The sequence below is a fragment of the Vipera ursinii genome (genome assembly GCF_947247035.1).
Source record: "Vipera ursinii genome assembly, chromosome: Z".
Classification (NCBI taxonomy): domain Eukaryota; kingdom Metazoa; phylum Chordata; class Lepidosauria; order Squamata; family Viperidae; genus Vipera; species Vipera ursinii.
In genome coordinates this window covers 715,042-733,825 of record NC_139517.1, presented here as the reverse complement: position 1 = coordinate 733,825, position 18,784 = coordinate 715,042, and the positions used below count along the sequence as shown (strand labels likewise).

At 52.7% G+C, this 18,784-nt stretch overlaps 1 protein-coding gene across 1 annotated transcript; it reads right to left on the bottom strand.

Annotated features, from left to right (window-relative positions):
- Positions 1 to 14,215: 14,215 nt before the first annotated feature.
- On the bottom strand, positions 14,216 to 15,214 carry POP7 (POP7 homolog, ribonuclease P/MRP subunit). Its single transcript, XM_083376866.1, has 2 exons — positions 15,122 to 15,214; positions 14,216 to 14,763 (listed from the first exon to the last, which is right to left on the bottom strand). The coding sequence occupies exon 2, from the start codon at positions 14,756 to 14,758 to the stop codon at positions 14,381 to 14,383; it is 378 nt and encodes a 125-aa protein (XP_083232992.1). The 5' UTR covers positions 14,759 to 14,763; positions 15,122 to 15,214; the 3' UTR covers positions 14,216 to 14,380.
- Positions 15,215 to 18,784: the final 3,570 nt, after the last annotated feature.

Genomic DNA, 18,784 nt, shown 5'->3' with positions numbered 1-18,784 from the left:
CTCTGATCCCTCAAACGGCCTTGCCCCTTTGACCTTCCTCCGGGGCGGCAAAGCCCTCTTGTGGGAAAGCCCCCCCCAGTGGACCCCGAGGAGGATGCCCAGGTGGGGGCCGTGGGGTTTCACTCCCCCAGGTGGAGGGCCTTGTGTGAATGCAGCCAGCCTGCGGTGGAGTCTCTCCGGGAGGCCGAACGGTTGATGTGAGAAGACGCCCGAGGAGCAGCTGCAATCCCAGCTCACCAAAGCCGGCCAGGGTTTGCCTGTTGTGTGAACGCAGCCGAAGGTCTCCCTTGACCCTCCGTGACAGTTCTGGGGCCGTCTGATGCCCACCCCCCCGGCAGAAGAGAGGCAGGGGAGATGGCGCCAGACTGGTTTTCCAAACCCGTCTCTTGCTAGCAACGTCTGAACGTGTCGCCTTCTTCTGCGTCCTGCCCTTGTCTTAAGCTTTATCCCTTTCAGCGGCTCAGTTTAGTGGGGGGGGGGACCCTGCCAGGCCAGCTTTTACCTAACCTTAATTCTACTTTCGCTTAACTTAGTTTACACTTTCTTTCTGACTTGGCCTGGAGTTCCCTCCAGGTGGAGGAGTGGGGTAGAAATTGGCCAGAGAAGTCGTGCAGCCCTTTTTTGATTTTTTTTTTGCCCAATCAGGATGTCCAGCACTTGCTGTCCTGTCCTGTCCTGTCCTGTCCTGTCCACTCTGTTTCCGGTAAAAGCCATTTATGTACACTTGGGAGGGGGGATCGGGGAGGGGTCCTCGGGGGAAAAAAAGGCTGGTTGTGCAGCAGCCCCTGGAAGGCCCCCCCCCGTCCTCCTCTTGGGCTCTGCCATTTGGGTGGGGGGGTGGGGGGGGCTTCCCTCAAGGAGGCTGGGGAGGGGGGCTTCCATATCCCGGCAGCTCAGATGTGGGGACACCCCAATGCTTCCCCTGGCCAGGGGGTCTGCAGTAACACCGGGACAGCCCTGCCTGGAGTTTGCAAAGGGTGCTGGTTGAGATTCTGGGGGGACGGGGGACGGGGTGGGGGTCTTGGGGCCTTTCGAGTGCTAGGAAGAAGGAAGCTGATCCTGCAAATGGTCACCCTGCGGAGGGCTCGTGCGGCTGTCCTAGAGATACGCAAGCTCAAGCAACTGGTTTAAACCAGTTAAACCATGATCGGCTAACCATAGGCTAATTTGTGCAGACAGGGCTTGAATTTGCAACTGTTTCGTTTAGTGACCAAGTCACAACGGCACTGAAAAAAAGCCACGCGGCCGTTTTTCACACTTAGGACCGTTGCAGCCTCCTGGTGGCCACGTGGTCAAACGTCAGGCCCTGGGCAAATGGCGTGTACTTAGGATGGTTGCCGTGTCCCGGGGGTGGTGGTCACGTGATCCTATGTTGCAACCATTCCGACAAGCAAAGTCAAGGGGGAAGCCAGACTCGCTTAACAACTACGTGTGACTCGTTTAACAGCTGCTGCGATTCACTTAACAACGTTGGCGAGAAAGGTCGTAAAATGGGGCAGAACTCACTTAACAATTGTCTCACTTAGCAAAGGAAATTTTGGGCTTAATTGTGGCCATAAGGCGTGAGGACTACCTATTCTCTCTCTCTCTCTCTCCCTCTCTCTCTCTCTCTCTCTCTCTCTCTCTCTCCCTCTCTCCTCCCCCCTCCCTCCTAAATGAAAAGCCAATTAGCACATCCAAAATTGACAGGTTAGAGCAGGGGTCTTCAAACTTGGCCCCTTTAGGACTTGTGGACTTCAACTCCCAGAATTCCTCAGCCAGGCTCGCTGGCTGAGGAATTCTGGGAGTTGAAGTCCACAAGTCCTAAAAGGGCCAAGTTTGAAGACCCCTGGGTTAGAGAGCACCAGCCTTACCAGGTAGACCAGGCAGGAAGTACAACCAGATCAGCTAATTCTACTTTTATTGAAAAGTTATATACAGAATATTGCAGTCTGAAAGTACAACTTTCCCACTTTTACAGCCTGAGAGAAGGGATGCTTTCTTATGAGCCTCTTGCCTGACCCGTTATCCAGCTGTGGGCTGTACAGCCTCTTCTCTCTTCCGCACCCAGCGTCTCTTCACTCGGTATGACCCCACGTGGAATCCTGCGTCCAGTTCTGGTCACCACAATGTGAAAAAGTTGTTGAGACTCTGGAAAGAGCGCAGAGAAGAGCAACAAAGAGGATCAGGGGACGGGAGGCTAAAACATACAAGGAACGGCTACCGGAATTGGGGATGTCCAGTTTAACGAAGAGAAGGGTGAGGGGTGACACGATAGCAGTGTTCCAATGTCTCAGGGGCGGCCCCAAAGAAGATGGAGCCAAGCTGTTTTCCAAAGCCCCTGAAGGCAGGACAAGAAGCAACGGATGGAAACTCGTCAAGGAGAGAAGCAACCTGGAGAAACTTCCTGACAGTGAGAACAATTAACCAGTGGAACGACTTGCCACCAGAAATTTTAGGTGCTCCAACACTGGAAGTTTTTAGGAAGAGATTAAACAGTCGGTCTGAAGTGGTTTAGGCTCTCCTGCCAGAGCAGGGGGCTGGACTAGATGACCTCCAAGGTCCCCTCCAACTCTGTTGTTCTGCTTTTCTGCTTTTCTCCCACTGCAGAGAGAAGGGAGGAAGTCCCGCCTTCACCCTACCTGACCAGCCAGGTGCTTTCTGGTAATGGCAAACCTGCAAGTTAGCTGGTTTTGAAGAGGGGAAGCTTCAGTGTGTTGTGCGAATGCAGCACATGGATTAATTCTGCCATAAGAGTGCCGGCATTGTGCTTGGCCTCCGGAACCTGCTGCCACAAGATGGGAGTAAAGGAACAGCAATGTGTCAAAAGGTCCCAGGGAAGAGTGGCCATACAGAACCTCCAGGGGCAGGAGCAGTGTAGCTGAGCCCTGCCGAAATGTAAACGGGACAAGGCTTCCTTCAGCTTGGACACAGCCGACACCCCCTGAAAGAAGTCCTGGAATGAGTTCAAGGACCCCCACCCCTCCGGGGGCTCCGTCAAAGTGGCCTTGTGCAATGGCCCTTGGGGGATGCCTGCCTTGAGTCACCTCTCTCTCCTTGAAGGAGACAAGACTCTTTGTGTGAAAAGGTGGCAACTTTTGAAAACGGGCAGAGGTCCACGACACGGAGAGCGTGTCCCTCCAGCCCCCCCCTCTGGGATTCAGATTCTGCTCGGCCCGTTTCTTTGTTTGTGTCTCATCTTTATTCTTTTTACAGATAACTCAAGGTGGAGACCCTATTCAAACAACTTCCAGCTCCTATTTTCTCCACAACAAGAACCCTGTGAGGTGGGCTGGGCTGAGAGAGAGAGAGAGAGAGGAGGGACTAGAACTCACCGTCTCCTGGTGACTGGCCCAAAACTGCCTAGTCGGCTTTCACGGCTGAGGTAGAACTAGAACTCACCATCTCCTGGTGACTGGCCCAAAGTCACACAGTCAGCTTTCGTGGCTGAGGAGGGACTAGAATTCACCATCTCCTGGTGACTGGCCCAAAGTCACCCGGCTTGCTTTCATGTCTAAGGCGGCACTAGAACTCCCGACCTCCCACTTTCTAGCCTGGTGCATAACCGTTACACCAATCTAGCACTCACTTCAGCTGTGGCATCCTGGCGAAACCCCCACTCCACCTGTGGGTCTCTCCGCCCCCCCCAGGTATCCCTCTGCCAATCAGCTATTTCCAAGGTGGGCCTGGCTGGAGGGGTCAGGGGTCTTCCCACCTCTGGAGTGAAGGAGCAGCGGGACAGCCAAAGAATGGCCTCCTCTCCCATTTGCCCCGGAAGGGGAAGGCTGGGTAATCTGGATTGCCTTTGGTCCCCTAAAGCGCCGTGCTAAGGAAGGGGTGTCTGGCTGGGGAGGGGGAGCCCTGGACACTGTCCCCCGTGACCTCCGAGGCAGCAGCAGGCAGCCGGGGACCTGATCTGAGGCCCACAAGAACCACGGGCAACTTCTCCTTGGGTTCCCCGCGAGGGGTTTAGGGGCACCTGCTTCCAGCCCAGAGGCCCCAGAAGACGTGGGGACGAGAGAGTAGACCAGTCCTCCATGAACTTCTTCCAGATAGTGGCCACCACCAGGTCTGACCGGGAAAGCTAAGGGGGTGGGGTCCTTTTCCATCAGCCTGAGGACCATCCTAGGCCAGATGCCTCCAGGAAGAGATGGGGGGGGATGGCCCCCGCAAGTGGGACTCGGAGTCCCCCTTTAAACCCATTCCAGATGATGGCCACCAGCCAATCTTGTGGGAATGAAGCCCACCATCTGGGAGAAGATAAGGCACGCCCTCTTCCGTCAGCCCGAGGGCCAGCCTAGGCCAGGAGATGGAGACGCCTCCCTCTTCATCAGGGCTTCCACGGAAACACGGATGTGGGCATATGTGGCGCAAGCCTTCAAGACTCTACTGAAAGGTGACCATCCAAGCTGTGCCCATCGCCCTATCTTGGGGCGATCAGTGCCAGAGGATAGCAGCCTGGCTGTGTGGTGTGTTTTCTCTCAGTCTCCCGGCCCTTCTGTTGGGGCAGGACCCTGCCATGGCATGGATGCTTCTCCCCCAGCCAAGGTCACTGCCTGGAGGGAGGGTCTCACCTGAAAGGCGTGGGAATTGAAAGGGGAGGGGACACGCGCTTGAGTGCAGATGTGATTTGCCTCTCTGGGGAGGGGCACAAGTGGGCCTGGCCGAGCTTGGCAAACTAAGACCCCCTTTGAAAGAGAATCTCTGTAGCTCAGGGCTGGACCGTTGGGATCCTTGGGGCTCTCTGAGCTGGGTGGCTTCCTTGAAGACGTTTCATGACCCAACTAGGGAACCTCATCAGTGCCAGAAGGGAATGGAGGGGTTTGAGGAGAGGAGGAGGAGGAGGAGGAGGAGGAGGAGGAGGAGGAGGACTGTGGGGTCCTTGGTGCTCTCTGAGCTGGGTGGTTTCCTTGCAGATGTTTCATCATCCAACTAGGGAACTTTATCAGGGAAAGGGAGGGTGGGGTTTGCAAGCCCCGCGCCATCTAGGACCATCTAGATGAGGTTACCTACTCAGGTAATGAAACATCTGCAAGCAAAGCACCAAACTCAGAAAGAATCAATTCCACAGATCCTCTCTGGTTCGTTAAGCATCCTAAATCCCACATGAAGAAAAATTCGTTTTCTGTAATCCTGCAATTTGTGCGAGAAACAAAGGCCCGCTTAACCCAACGCTGTTTTCAAAGTTGGCAGCTTTAAGGCGTGTTGATTTTCCTTCGGCTGGCTGGGGAATTCTGGGAGTTGAAGTCCACACAGCTTAAAGTTGCCAGCTTTGAAAACAGCACTGCTTTAACCCACGCTGGCAGTGGCCAGTTACATGCACAACTGGGCAGCCTCTGAAGGCAACAGGTACGCACGCAAACACACAATCTTTTAGTTGGGCCTTCAGCTCCCTTCTGGGTTGGCACAATCTCCAGGGAAAGCCCAGTGGATTCTCCGGAAATGGACCTGCCCCTCCTCTTTTCCTTCATCTCCGGAAGAAGCCCCAGCTCTTGGAATAGCCGGGAGAGGCCCTAAAAGCGTCCCAAATAAAAATTAATTTTGCCGTAAAAAGAAAACCCCACAATTTTTGAACCAGACAGAGGAGCCAAAGAGAATCATAAATGATTGTGCACCAGGAGCAATCCGTTTGGGTGTGCACTCTCTCTCTCTCTTACACACACATACACACACAGGCACACAGACACACACACACACACCCGTGTGCAAGCAGAGCAAGAAACCCACACCGCCGGGCAGTCTGGTCACAGACGCTGCAGCGTCTCCATTGTTAGGGCGCTTCCGCCCCCAAAGAGGTGATCGAAATACCAGACAGCTGCAGTGTGGAAACATTACACACACACACACACACACAAAACCCACAAGTCAGACTCTTCAGACGCTGCTGCTGCTGTGACTGAAGGCGGCCCGCCTAGTGTCTACGTGCCCCAAGGTCACAGGACAGGGGTCTCCCGGTCCCCAGCCCCCATCTCATCGCAGCCGGGTGCCCCCCTACCCCTCTCAGAAACAGTTGCACCCGTTTCACAGACAGGCATTTCCCAGGGGGCCGTTTCCTTGGTCACTTTGCCCCTTCCTGTCGGGCTGACCAGGTCGGTTCGGGAGGGGATTGAATTCAGCCTCCCCCCCCCACCATCCACCACAGCCAAGTCGCTAGTTCTCGTGAGCCATTTTTCTCGTGGGGCTTTTTTCTCGCACAAGGGGGGCACCCAGCACCTCCCCCTAAGAACAACCTGCTGCTTGTCCAGCGATCGACACCCCCCCTCGGAAAGCCCCCTCCCCAGGACGGAGGCCGCCTCCTCTGGCCCGGCCCCGCCGCCCGGCTACAACTGCTCCCATCATCCCCAGCCGGCAGGGATGCCCCCAGCCGAGGCTCTGCCCGGGGGAGGACTCCCCCCCTCCTTTGCGCCGCTGGGCCGGAGCCAAGGCTGGGCGGCCGCCGGGCGCTCATACGTGCCGGCTCGCACTCGCGGAAGCCTTGATCCGCCGACCCGGCGGCCGGCCGCATCGATCCTGGCCGCGTCTCCAAAGAGGCCGGCTCGCCTGGCGCCAGCGGGAGTCACAGATCAACCAGGCCGGGCGGAGGCAGGCCGGACCTCTGACCCGGCCCGGCTGGACGGAGCGCGCGCTTCCCCGGGAGCCGCTCGCCCACCTGCCCCGCGCCACCTGCGCCCCCCGAGCGGCTGCCCGGCCCGTTTCAGCCCCCTCCCTCCCCCGTTCTCCTCCGGGCGCAGGAGAGACCCCCTCGCGTCAGCCACGCGGAGCGCCAGGATGCCCGTGGAATTTTTTTTTTATTTTTTTAATCCCATTTATATCCCGCCCTTCTCCGAAGACTCAGGGCGGCTTACAAGCTTAGCAGTAGCCTTCATTCTATGTATATGCTTGCTTGTTAGGGCTTTCACACACACCCCAAGCGGCATTATTAGAAAGTCAGCTTAATTGTCCCCCAACAATCTGGGTCCTCATTTTACCTACCTCGGAAGGATGGAAGGCTGAGTCAACCTTGAGCCTGGTGGGACTCGAACCTGCACTAATCTCAGGCAGCTGGTGTTACTTAAGGCAGTGTTTCCCAACCTTAGGAACTTGAAGATGCGTGGACTTCAACTCCCAGAATTCCCCAGCTGGCTGGGGAATTCTGGGAGTTGAAGTCCACACTTCTTCAAGTTCCTAAGGTTGGGAAACGCTGACTTAAGGAGGCATTAGCCCACTGCTCCACCAAGGCTCTGTGCGCGCAGTCGCCAGCTTGCTTCCAGGCAGGGGGGCGGGGGACGACCAAGAGCATCCGACTCAACCAGCAGCGCCCCCCCATAATGTGCCCGAGGGGGGCTGCAACCAAGTGCACCTTTAGGCCAAAATGGGGGAGGGGGGTGGAGGGTTGAAGGATGGAGCATGTCAGTTTCCCCTCCCCCTCAAGCAGGCAGGAAGCAGGAGGATCCACCTGGCTATTTCTGCTCACTCGCACGAGTACCCCCCAAAAAGTGTGGGGTCCTTGGTGCTCTCTGAGCTCGTTTCCTTGCAAATGTTTTTAGTATCGAACAAACTAACATCATTAGACGTAGATGAGATGACAGTGGGGTTTAGGAGGAGGAGGAGGAGAAATAATGTGGGGTTGTTGGTGGTCTCTGAGCTGGGTGGTTTTCCTGGAGATGTTTCATGAGCCATCTAGGCAACACCATCAGTGTTAGAAGAGAGGGACGTTTGTGGAGGGGGAGGGGGCATGGGGTCCTTGATTCTCTCTCAACCTGGTTATTTTCTCCCAGACTTTTCATGACCCAACTAGGGAACGTGATCAGTGTTAGAAGGGGGGGGAGTTCTGTTTATATACCAAAACCCGTTACTGATGAACTGGGGCAGGGTTGTTAAAGAAGGGGCCAGGGTGGGACCCGCCAAGCCGTGTGTGGTTCTGAAATATTTCAGCCGGAAGCTTTGGGCTCTGACCCTTCCTGTCAGGGGAATTCTGGGAGTTGATGTCTGCCCATCTTCAAGGGGCCAAGGTGGGGAAAAAAACGATCCGGGCAGAATCCATTCAAAGGGACTGGATCAAGGGAAGCCCAAAGCCCAATCGGAGGAAGCCCCAGGCAGCTCTGGGGGAGCCCCACGGCACGGCAGCCACGCATGGCTGGGGATGCCCAGAGGGCCCTTTGGAGGCCTCGTTGTGGCAACACTAGAATAGAATAGAATAGAATAGAATAGAATAGAATAGAATAGAATAGAATAGAATAGAATAGAATAGAATAGAATAGAATAGAATAGTAGAATAATAGAATAGAATAGAATAGAATAGAATAGAATAGAATAGAATAGAATAGAATAGAATAGAATAATAGAATAATAGAATAATAGAATAATAGAATAGAATAGAATAGAATAGAATAACAAAATAAAGAATAGAATAACAAAATAAAGAATAGAATAACAAAATATAGAATAAATAGAATAGAATAATAAAATATAGAATAGAAAAATAATAGGAATAGAATAGAATATAAATAGAATAATAATAGAATAGAATAAAATACAGAATAGAATAGAACAGAACAGAGTAATAAAATATAGAATAGAATAGAATAGAATAGAATAGAATAGAATAGAATAGAATAGAATAGAATAGAATAGAATAGACGCTGGAAGGGACCCTGGAGGTCTTCTAGTCCAACCCCCTGCTCAGGCAGGATAACCTCTATCATTTCAGACAAATGGCTGTCCAGCCTCTTCTTAAAAAACCTCCAGTGATGGAGCACCCACAACTTTTGGTGGCAAGCTGTTCCACTGGCTAATTGCCCTCACTGTTAGGAAGTTTCTCCTTAGTTCCAGGTTGCTTCTCTCCTTGATTAGTTTCCATCCGTCACTTCTCGTCCTGTCCTCAGGTGCTTTGAGGTTAGGTTGCCCCCCCTTCTTTGTAGCAGCCCCCCAAATACTGGAACATTGCTACCCTGCCACCCCTGGTCTTTCTCTTCATTAAACTGGACGTACCCAATTCCTGCAACCCTTCTTTGTATGTTTTAGCCTCCAGCCCCCTAATCATCTTTGTTGCTCTTCTCTGTACTCTTTCTAGAGTCTCAACTTTTTTTTTGTATCCTGGTGACCAAAACTGGATGCAGAATTCCAGGTGTGGCCAAATTAAAGGCTTCATAAACTGGTTTTATCCCTTCACGTGATCTTGATTCTATCCCTCTGTTTGCAGAGTTCCTCAAGGACTGAAGAAGCTCCTAAGTCAGACAAGGCGGGCCACTTTGGATGCCCAACTGGGCAGGAGTGCGGGGGGGGGATGCCCCCTTGCATGAAGGAAAGCCCTCCGTTCCTCATCTCCCCAGCAGCACAATTCCAGGAGGGGTTGAGACGTCAGGGCTGCTTCTGGCCCCCAACCAGCCTCTTATCAGCGGTGGCACCTCAGCCGGGCAGTGGAAAAAATGCTATTTCCGGCCATCTGAGATAAGGCTGTCTTCTCACACGCAGCCTGCATGACACAATGCTCTTGCACAACAGCAGAGGTCAACCCCTCCCGTCCCAGCTCTCAACCCAGGAAGACATGTGGGAATCCCCTCCAATGGCTCTCCAATTCCCAGCATTCCTTAGTCAACTTCTAGGTCTTCCTCCCCTTCATGGATTACTGCCTTGTCGTGGCGAAGGGGCTTGCGTAATTCAATGAAGCTATGAGCTATGCCGTGCAGGGCCACCCAAGACGGACAGGTCATAGCAGAGAGTTCTGACAAAACGTGATCCACTGGAGAAGGAAATGGCAACCCACTCCAGTATCTTTGCCATGAAAACCCCATGGACAGTACCAAAAGGAAAAAAAGATATGATGCTGGAAGATGAGCCCCTCAGGTCGGAAGGCGTCCAATATGCTACTGGGGAAGAGCAGAGGGCTAGTACTAGTAGCGCCAGAAAGAATGAAGCGACTGGGCCAAAGCCGAAAGGACGCTCAGCTGTGGATATGTCTGGTGGTGAAAGGAAAGTCCGATGCTGTAAAGATTTTTTCTCCATAGGAACCTGGAATGTAAGATCCATGAATCAAGGAAAGCTGGACGTGGTCAAACAAGAGATGACAAGGCTGAACATCGACATCTTAGGAATCAGCGAACTAAAATGGACAGGAATGGGTGAATTTAATTCAGATGACCATCAGGTATACTACTGCGGGCAAGAATCCCTCAGAAAAAATGGAGTAGCCTTCATAGTCAATAAAAGAGTAGGAAAAGCAATACTGGGATACAATCCTCAAAATGACAGAATGATCTCAGTTCGAATCCAAGGCAAACCATTCAATATCACAGTAGTCCAAGTCTATGCCCCAACCACCGGTGCTGAAGAGGATGAAATTGACCGGTTCTATGAAGCCCTACAGCACCTTATAGAACTAACACCAAAAAATGATGTCTTTATCATCATGGGGGATTGGAATGCTAAAGTAGGAAGCCAAAAGATAACCGGAATAACAGGCAAGTTTGGCCTTGGAGCACAAAATGAAGCAGGACACAGGCTGATAGAATTTTGTCAAGAGAATACGATGGTCATAGCAAACACTCTTTTCCAACAACCCAAGAGACGGCTCTACACATGGACATCACCAGACGGTCAACACAGAAATCAGACTGACTATATGCTCTGCAGCCAAAGATGGAGAAGCTCTATACAGTCAGTAAAAACAAGACCAGGAGCTGACTGTGGCTCAGACTATGAGCTTCTCATTGCAAAGTTTAGGCTTAAACTGAAGAAAGTAGGGGAAAGCACTAGGCCACTCAGGTATGAATTAACTCATATCCCTGTTCAATATACAGTAGAGGCGAAAAATAGATTTAAGGAATTAGATCTGATAGACAGAGTGCCTGAAGAACTATGGACAGAGGTTCGCGACATTGTACAAGAGGTAGCAACCAAAACCATCCCAAAGAAAAAGAAATGCAAGAAAGCAAAATGGCTGTCTGAGGAAGCTTTGCAAATAGCTGAGGAAAGGAGGGAAGCGAAAGGCAAGGGAGAAAAAGAAAGATACGCCCAATTAAATGCAGAATTCCAAAGAATAGCTAGAAGAGATAAGAATGCCTTCTTAAATGAACAGTGCAAAGAAATAGAAGAAAACAATAGAATAGGGAGGACCAGAGATCTTTTCAAGAAAATTGGAGAGATGAAGGGAACGTTTAATGCAAAAATGGGCATGATAAAGGACCAAAATGGCAGGGACCTAACAGAGGCAGAAGAGATTAAGAAGAGGTGGCAAAATTACACAGAAGAACTATACAAGAATGAGCTTAACGTCCCAGATAATCACAATGAAGTGGTCACTGACCTTGAGCCAGACATCCTAGAATGTGAAGTGAAGTGGGCCTTAGAAAAGCTGAGCAACAACAAAGCTAGTGGAGGTGACAGTATTCCAGCTGAGCTATTCAAAATCTTAAAAGACAATGCAGTAAAAGTGCTACACTCAATTTGCCAGCAAATTTGGAAAACTCAACAGTGGCCACAGGATTGGAAAAGATCAGTTTACATTCCAATTCCAAAGAAAGGCAGGGCCAAAGAATGTTCAAACTATCGCACCATTGCACTCATTTCTCATGCTAGTAAAGTTATGCTTAAAATCCTACAAGCTAGACTCCAGCAGTATGTGGATCGAGAACTACCAGAAGTACAGGCAGGATTTCGAAGAGGCAGAGGAACTAGAGATCAAATTGCCAACATACGCTGGATCATGGAGAAAGCTAGGGAGTTCCAGAAAAACATCTACTTTTGCTTCATTGACTGTGCTAAAACCTTTGATTGTGTGGATCATAACAAACTGTGGCAAGTCCTTAAAGAGATGGGAGTACCAGAACATCTTATTTGTCTCTTGAGAAACCTATATGCGGGCCAAGAAGCAACAGTGAGAACTGGACACGGAACCACTGATTGGTTCAAAATTGGGAAAGGAGTCCGGCAAGGCTGTATACTGTCGCCCTGCCTATTTAACTTATATGCAGAGCACATCAGGAGAAAGGCGGGGCTAGATGAATCAAAAGTTGGAATTAAGCTTGCCGGGAGAAACATCAACAACCTAAGATATGCAGATGATACCACTCTAATGGCAGAAAGTGAAGAAGAACTAAAGAGCCTCTTGTTGCGAGTGAAGAAGGAGAGTGCAAAACCTGGGTTGAAACTAAACATTAAGAAAACCAAGATCATGGCATCCGGCCATCTCAATTCCTGGCAAATAGATGGAGAAGAAATGGAGGTAGTGACAGATTTTATTTTCCTGGGCTCCAAGATCACTGCAGATGGGGACTGCAGCCAATAAATTAAAAGTCGCTTGCTCCTCGGGAGGAAAGCCATGGCAAATCTAGACAGCACACTAAAACAGCACACTAAAAAGCGGAGACATCATCACCCTGTCAACCCTGGTCTTCCCAGTTGCAATGTATGGCAGTGAAAGTTGGACCATAAGAAAGGCTGAGCGCCAAAGAATTGAGGCCTTTGAACTGTGGTGCTGGAGAAGACTCCTGCAAGTCCCTTGGACTGCAAGGTGATCAAACCGGTCAGTCCTAGAGGAGATCAACCCTGACTGCTATTTAGAAGGCCAGATCCTGAAGCTAAAACTCAAATACTTTGGCCACCTAATGAGAAGGAAGGACTCACTGGAGAAGAGCCTAATGCCGGGAAAGGTTGAGGGCAATAGAAGAAGGGGACGACAGAGAATGAGGTGGCTGGATGGAGTCACTGAAGCAGGAGGCGTGAGCTTAAATGGACTCTAGAAGATGGTAGAGGACAGGAAGGCCTGGAGGAACGTTGTCCATGGGGTTGCGATGGGTCGGACACGACTTCGCAGCTAACAACAACAAGGTCTTCCAGTCATGGGCGGCACGTGGCTTTCTTGGCACAGCCACGGTGTGATATTTTTTGAGCGGTTTGAGGAGAAAGACCGCTTGACTTCACTGAAATCAGGGGTGTCCAACCTTGGCCACTTTTAAGACTTGTGGACTTCAACTCCCAGAATTCCCCAGCCAGCTATTTCCCCCCCCCACTTTGCTGAAATCAAGATATATTTACCGCATTCCCACCATCTATTAGGTAAGTTACGCTGTCAAAAAATGCAATAAAGTAGCCTAGCCGCCTATGTTCTCATCCTATCCATGCTGAATTCTGGGAAACCCTTGCTGGCTAAGGAATTCTGGGAGTTGAAGTCCACAAGTCTTAAAAGTGGGCAAGGTTGGGCACCCCGTCTTAAATTCTCACAGAATGCAGAAGTCTCACTCACAACTGAGTGCTGACCATTTCAAGTCGTGTCGAGAAAAGGGGGTAACGGCTTCTGTACAAGAGGACACAGCCCCTCCTTTCCCATTAACTGCCACCCCCCAATAAAGACCAAGAAGGGAGCAGGGAATGATGCTGCCAGGCTGCAAGGACCCCAAACCAAGCAGGCATCCCTTCGGAGCAAATTTCGCAGCTGCTGTGGCGGATATAGGAGGCAAAGCCGGTTGGATGGGGGGGGCTCCCCAAATACCCTCTGGACTTCGAGGCTGCCAAGGTCTCCCCTCCAGTGGCTCTGGGGCTGCTGATTAAGGCCATCCCTTAGCTGGGCTGAGAGGAATGAGGCAGTCGCAGTACCCCACCCCTTGGGGGGCAGAAAGGGACAGCTGCCAAGGTCCCCTTGCCCAGGCACATCCTTAGGGAAGAAGGCTGGGCAGAGACCCCACTTCCATCCCGGAAATGCTTTTGGGGCCCTTCCTCGCAGACTTAACCCCGTTCCCCCCACAAACCCAGTCTCCTGGTGCCTCAACTCCACACATGGAATCCAGAAGCAGGCCTCCATCTAAAACACACCGTGACTGAACTTGGGGGTTTCCTTGCCGTTTCATGACCCAGCTAAGTAACATCACCAGTGCCAGAAGGGAGTGGAGTTTGCAGAGGGGATGAGGAGGAGGATCGTGGGGTCCTTGATCCTCTCTGAGTTTGGCTATTTTCTTCAAGACGTCTCAGGACCCAGCTAGGGAATATCCTCAGTCTGATGATCATGGGTGGGCTTCATCTAGCACTGATGACGTTCCCTAGCTGGGTCATGAAAGGTCTGCGGGGGAAAAACCCCACCCAGCTCAGAAAGGCTCCCCCCCAGGACCCCTCCTTTCAACCCCCAGCTCCAAATATTCTCCTTGAGCACCCTTCCCAGCGGACTGAGATGCGTCCCCCTCTCCCCCGCCCCCTCAAGGGAGACCAAACAGCCACATCGCCAAGCTCGGAGATCAAAGCAACAGCCCAGCTACGAACATTCACGCGCGTTTCAATAGCCTCCTTTATTGGCAGACCCCGGTTTTATTCCAGGGTGGGGGGAACACAAAGAGGCCGCCCCCTCCCCAAGTCTTTTCCCGCAGTCGCTGCAGGGGGACCCTCCCGGGGTGGGTGGGGGTCCCCAGGGGCTGCTGCTCCTCCTCCCGCGGGGCTACTCCGGGGCGGCGCGCAGGACGCGGATGTGGATGGCGGAGTTGTGTCGGGCGCGGGTCAGCGGCTCCTCCCGGTCGCCCTCGGGCTCGGCGCCGTCGGCCAGCCGCACGGTGGAGGTGTTGGCGGCCAGGCGGAGGGCGCCGCTGCCGGCCGCCTCCAGCTGCAGGGCGATGTTGACGGCGCGCGGGATGGCCAGCCCCAGCCCGTGGATGCAGAGCTCGGCGCAGCCCCCGCCCGGCGCCAACAGCTTCTGGCAGCGGCCCAGCTGCGCCCTGAAGTCCGTCCGCATGTTCACGTAGACGTCGCCGCGGCGGCGGGGCAGGCGGCGGGGCAGGCGGCGGCGCAGGGCGCGCTCCGGCTCGCTCGGCTCGGCCATCCGCCCTGCGGGAGACACGGCGGCGGTGGGTCAGGGGGGGCCGCGCGGGGACTCCCCCCTCCCTCCCTCCCTCCCTCCCTCCCCCGGGAGGATGGGCTAGCCCAGGGGTCGGCAACCTCGGCTCTTTTAGGACTCGTGGACTTCAACTCCCAGAATTCCTGAGCCAGCATAGCTGGCTCAGGAATTCTGGGAGTTGAAGTCCACGAGTCCTAAAAGAGCCGAGGTTGCCGACCCCTGGGCTAGGCGGTGCCGCGCCTGCGAAAGGCGGAGCGGCCTCCCACCCCCACCCCCGGCGGCGTCCCCTTGCCTCCCCCCTCCCGTCCCCGAGGGGCTGCCCGGGTTTTTTTTTTTTCCCCCACCGACCTCCGACTCCCGCGACCGCCGCAGCCGGGCAGAAAGGCACGTGGCCGGCCGGGCGCCGCTAACCCGGAAGTCCGGGTTTAAAGCGAGGCGAGGAGGGGCCGCTCTGCGCTTTGGTCTCTATTGGTGTGCGGGGGAGGGGTGGGGCGGGACGGAGACGGCGAGTGCGCGTGCGCGGAGGGCTCCGGGGTTCCCCCTGGCGAGGCAAAAGCGGCTTTTTTTCTTTTAATTCCTGCAAAAAGCTTTAGAAGCCGCTCCCTTCGCTCCCGGTGCAACTTATTTGTCTTATTTTATTTTATGTTATGTTTTATAGTATTATTTTATTATTTTATTTTATTTTATTTATTTTATTTTATTTATTTTATTTTTTTATTTTATTTTATATATATATATGAGTCCTTCGGGAGAAGGGCGGTATATAAATTATATATATATATATATATATATAAAGAATTATGTATATGTATATGTATACAATATTTTTTATTTTTTATTTTTATATTATTTTTTAAATTATTTTTTAAATATTTTTTATATTTTATTTTATGTTTTATTTTATCCTGCCTTTATTTTTTTATAAATAACAAGGTGGCAAATATACCTAATAATCCATGCACTTTTTATTTTATTTTATTTATTTTATTTAGTTATATTTATATACCGCCCTATTCCCTGAGGACTCAGGGCGGTTTACAGGGAATTAAAAATCCAAAATACAAAAATTAAGAACAAATTAAAAAGTATTAAATTAACCCTGTAGTCAGTTAAAAAACCCCAAATTAAAAATTCTTCCTCAGTCTGGGCCCGAGAGCTGAAAAAGCCAGGTCTTCAGGCCCCGGCGGAATGATCGGAGGTCGGGGGCAGTCCTCAGCTCCACCGGCAGCTGGTTCCAGAGGGCAGGCGCTCCCACTGAGAAGGCCCTATCCCTGGGTGTCACCCGCCGGCAATCTCTCACCGGCGGAACCCTGAGCAGACCCTCCCTGTGGGAGCGCACTGGGCGAAGGGCGTTTGATGCCGGCAGCAGGTGTTCCCTCAAATATCCCGGACCCAGGCCATGTAGGGCTTTATAGGTGATAACCAGCACCTTGAATTTCACCCGGAGGGCAACCGGAAGCCAATGCAGCTCGCGGAGTAGAGGTGTTACATGGGAGTATCAGGAAACCCCCATTACAACTCGCGCGGCCGCATTCTGCACCAGTTGAAGCCTCCGAGTGGTCTTCAAGGGCAGCCCCATGTAGAGAGCGTTACAGTAGTCCAAACGGGAGGTCACAAGCGCATGAGTGACTGTGCGTAGGGCGTCCCGGTCCAGATAGGGACGCAACTGGCGCACCAGGCGAACCTGTGCAAAAGCCCCCCTGGTCACGGCTCCTATGTGATCTTCAAAATTGAGCCGTGAATCCAGGAGGACGCCCAAGTTGCGAGCCCTATCAACGGGGGGTAACACCTCACCCCCCATCATTAGAGGTGGAATAACATGGTTAACCCGGGACGCCGATACGCACAGCCACTCGGTCTTGGCGGGATTGAGACGAAGCCTGTTTCTCCCCATCCAGACCCGAACCGCCTCCAGGCACCGGGACATCACGGTGAGGGCATCACTGGGTTGGTTCGGGGTGGAAAGAAAGAGTTGGGTATCATCAGCGTACTGGTGATACCCCACCCCAAAACCACGAATGATCTCGCCCAGCGGCTTCATGTAGATGTTGAACAGGAGAGGTGAGAGAACCGACCCCTGAGGAACTCCACAAATGAGAGACCTCGGGGCGGATCTCTGCCCTCCTGTCAACACCGACTGCGAGCGGCCCCGGAGGTAGGAGGAGAACCACCGTAAAACGGTGCCTCCCACTCCCAACCCCCTGAGACGCCGCAGCAGGATACCATGGTCGATGGTATCAAAAGCCGCTGAGAGATCTAATAGGACCAGGACAGAGGAGCAACCCCTGTCCCTAGCCCTCCAGAGATCATTCACCAGCGCGACCAATGCCGTCTCCGTGCTGTATCCGGGCCTGAAGCCCGATTGGTACGGGTCCAGATAATCAGTTTCCTCCAGGAACAGAGGGAGCTGATGCGCCACCACACTCTCAACAACCTTCGCCAGAAAGCGAAGGTTGGAGACTGGACGATAGTTGTTTAAAACAGCCGGGTCCAAAGCAGGCTTCTTGAGAAGGGGCCTCACCACCGCCTCCTTCAAGGCGGCAGGGAAGACACCCTCCTTCAAAGAAGCAGTTATTACTGCATGGAACCAGCCTCGTGTTCCCTCCCGAGCCGCATAAGCTAGCCAGGAGGGGCACGGATCCAACAAACAGGTGGTGGTGCTCAGTCTCCCCATGATCCTGTCCACATCATCAGGGGAAACAGGGTCGAACTCAGTCCAGATAACATGCTCAAGACCGCCTGATTCCTCCACGTCGGACTCTGCCCAGTCAGAGTCCAAGCCGGTCCGGATCAGAGCGATTTTGTCCGCCAGATGGTGACTAAACTCCTCGGCTCGTCCCTGCAAGGGATCCTCTCTCACCTCCTGGTTAAGGAGGGAGCGAGTCACCCTAAACAGGGCGGCCGGGCGATTATCTGCGGACGCGACAAGGGTGGCAAAGTAGTTAGACTTCGCCGTCCTTATCGCCGCAAGATAAGACCTTATAAAGGTTCTTAACTGCAATCGGTCGGATTCGGACCGGCTGGATCTCCAACCGCTCTCTAGACCTCGTCTCCGACGCTTCATCTCCCGGAGCTCCACAGAGAACCATGGGGCCCAACGGGATCTGCGCCGAGTCAGAGGTCGCATGGGTACAACGCAGTCGAGTGCCCTGGTGGCAGCCGTTTCCCAGGCCTCCACCAGAGCATCGACTGGGCTGTGGGTAAGGGTGATAGGTATCGGCCCAAGCGCCCTCTGGAACCGGTCCGGGTCCATTAGGCGCCTGGGGCGGAACCACCTGGTCGGTTCCGCCGCCCAGCGGCGGGGGATGGCATGACGGAAAACCAGCCTCAGGAGGTGATGATCTGACCATGACAGAGGGGTGATGGACGGAGAACCCCCTCCCAGATCATCCAACCAAAGGTGGTTTTGACTTACCACCTTTCATTTAGTGACCATTCAAAGTTACAACAGCCCTGAACTTGCCTCCGTTGCAGGATTCCTTTCTTAAGAGAGGGTGGGATTGCAGGATGGTCACGTGATCAGAGGTCATGCACTTGGCAACTGATTCACACTTATGAAGGCCGCAGGGTTCACGTATCATATGATCCCCTTTTCAGAACTTCCGGCAAAGGGGAAGCCAGATTCACTTAACAACTGTGGCAAGAAAGGTCATTAAATGGGGGGGGGGAAGCTCAACTGTCTAGCTTAATGACAGAAATGTTAAGCTCAACTGTGGCCATAAGTCAAGGACTATTCTACTCCTTCCTCCTCATATTGCATGCTGATGCCTCCCAAGGGTTTGAGTTCAAGACAGAGTTCTCTTTCCTCTTCACAACAGCCCTTTGAGGTGGGATGGCCCAAGAAGTGGCCTGAGGGAGTATCCAGATATCTGTGCTGGGAATGATGGGTGCTGATCCTTTCTGGCATGGATCTCTGTGTCATGTGTTTTGTGCTTCAGAATTGGGTCCCCACGTCCATTTCAAGTGTCTTCCGGCAGTGTTCCAGTATCTGAGGGGCTGCCGCAAAGAAGA

What these genes read in the sequence shown, in the direction of transcription:
- POP7 (XM_083376866.1), bottom strand. Translation starts at nt 14,758, where the DNA reads ATGGCCGAGCCGAGCGAGCCGGAGCGCGCCCTGCGCCGCCGCCTGCCC.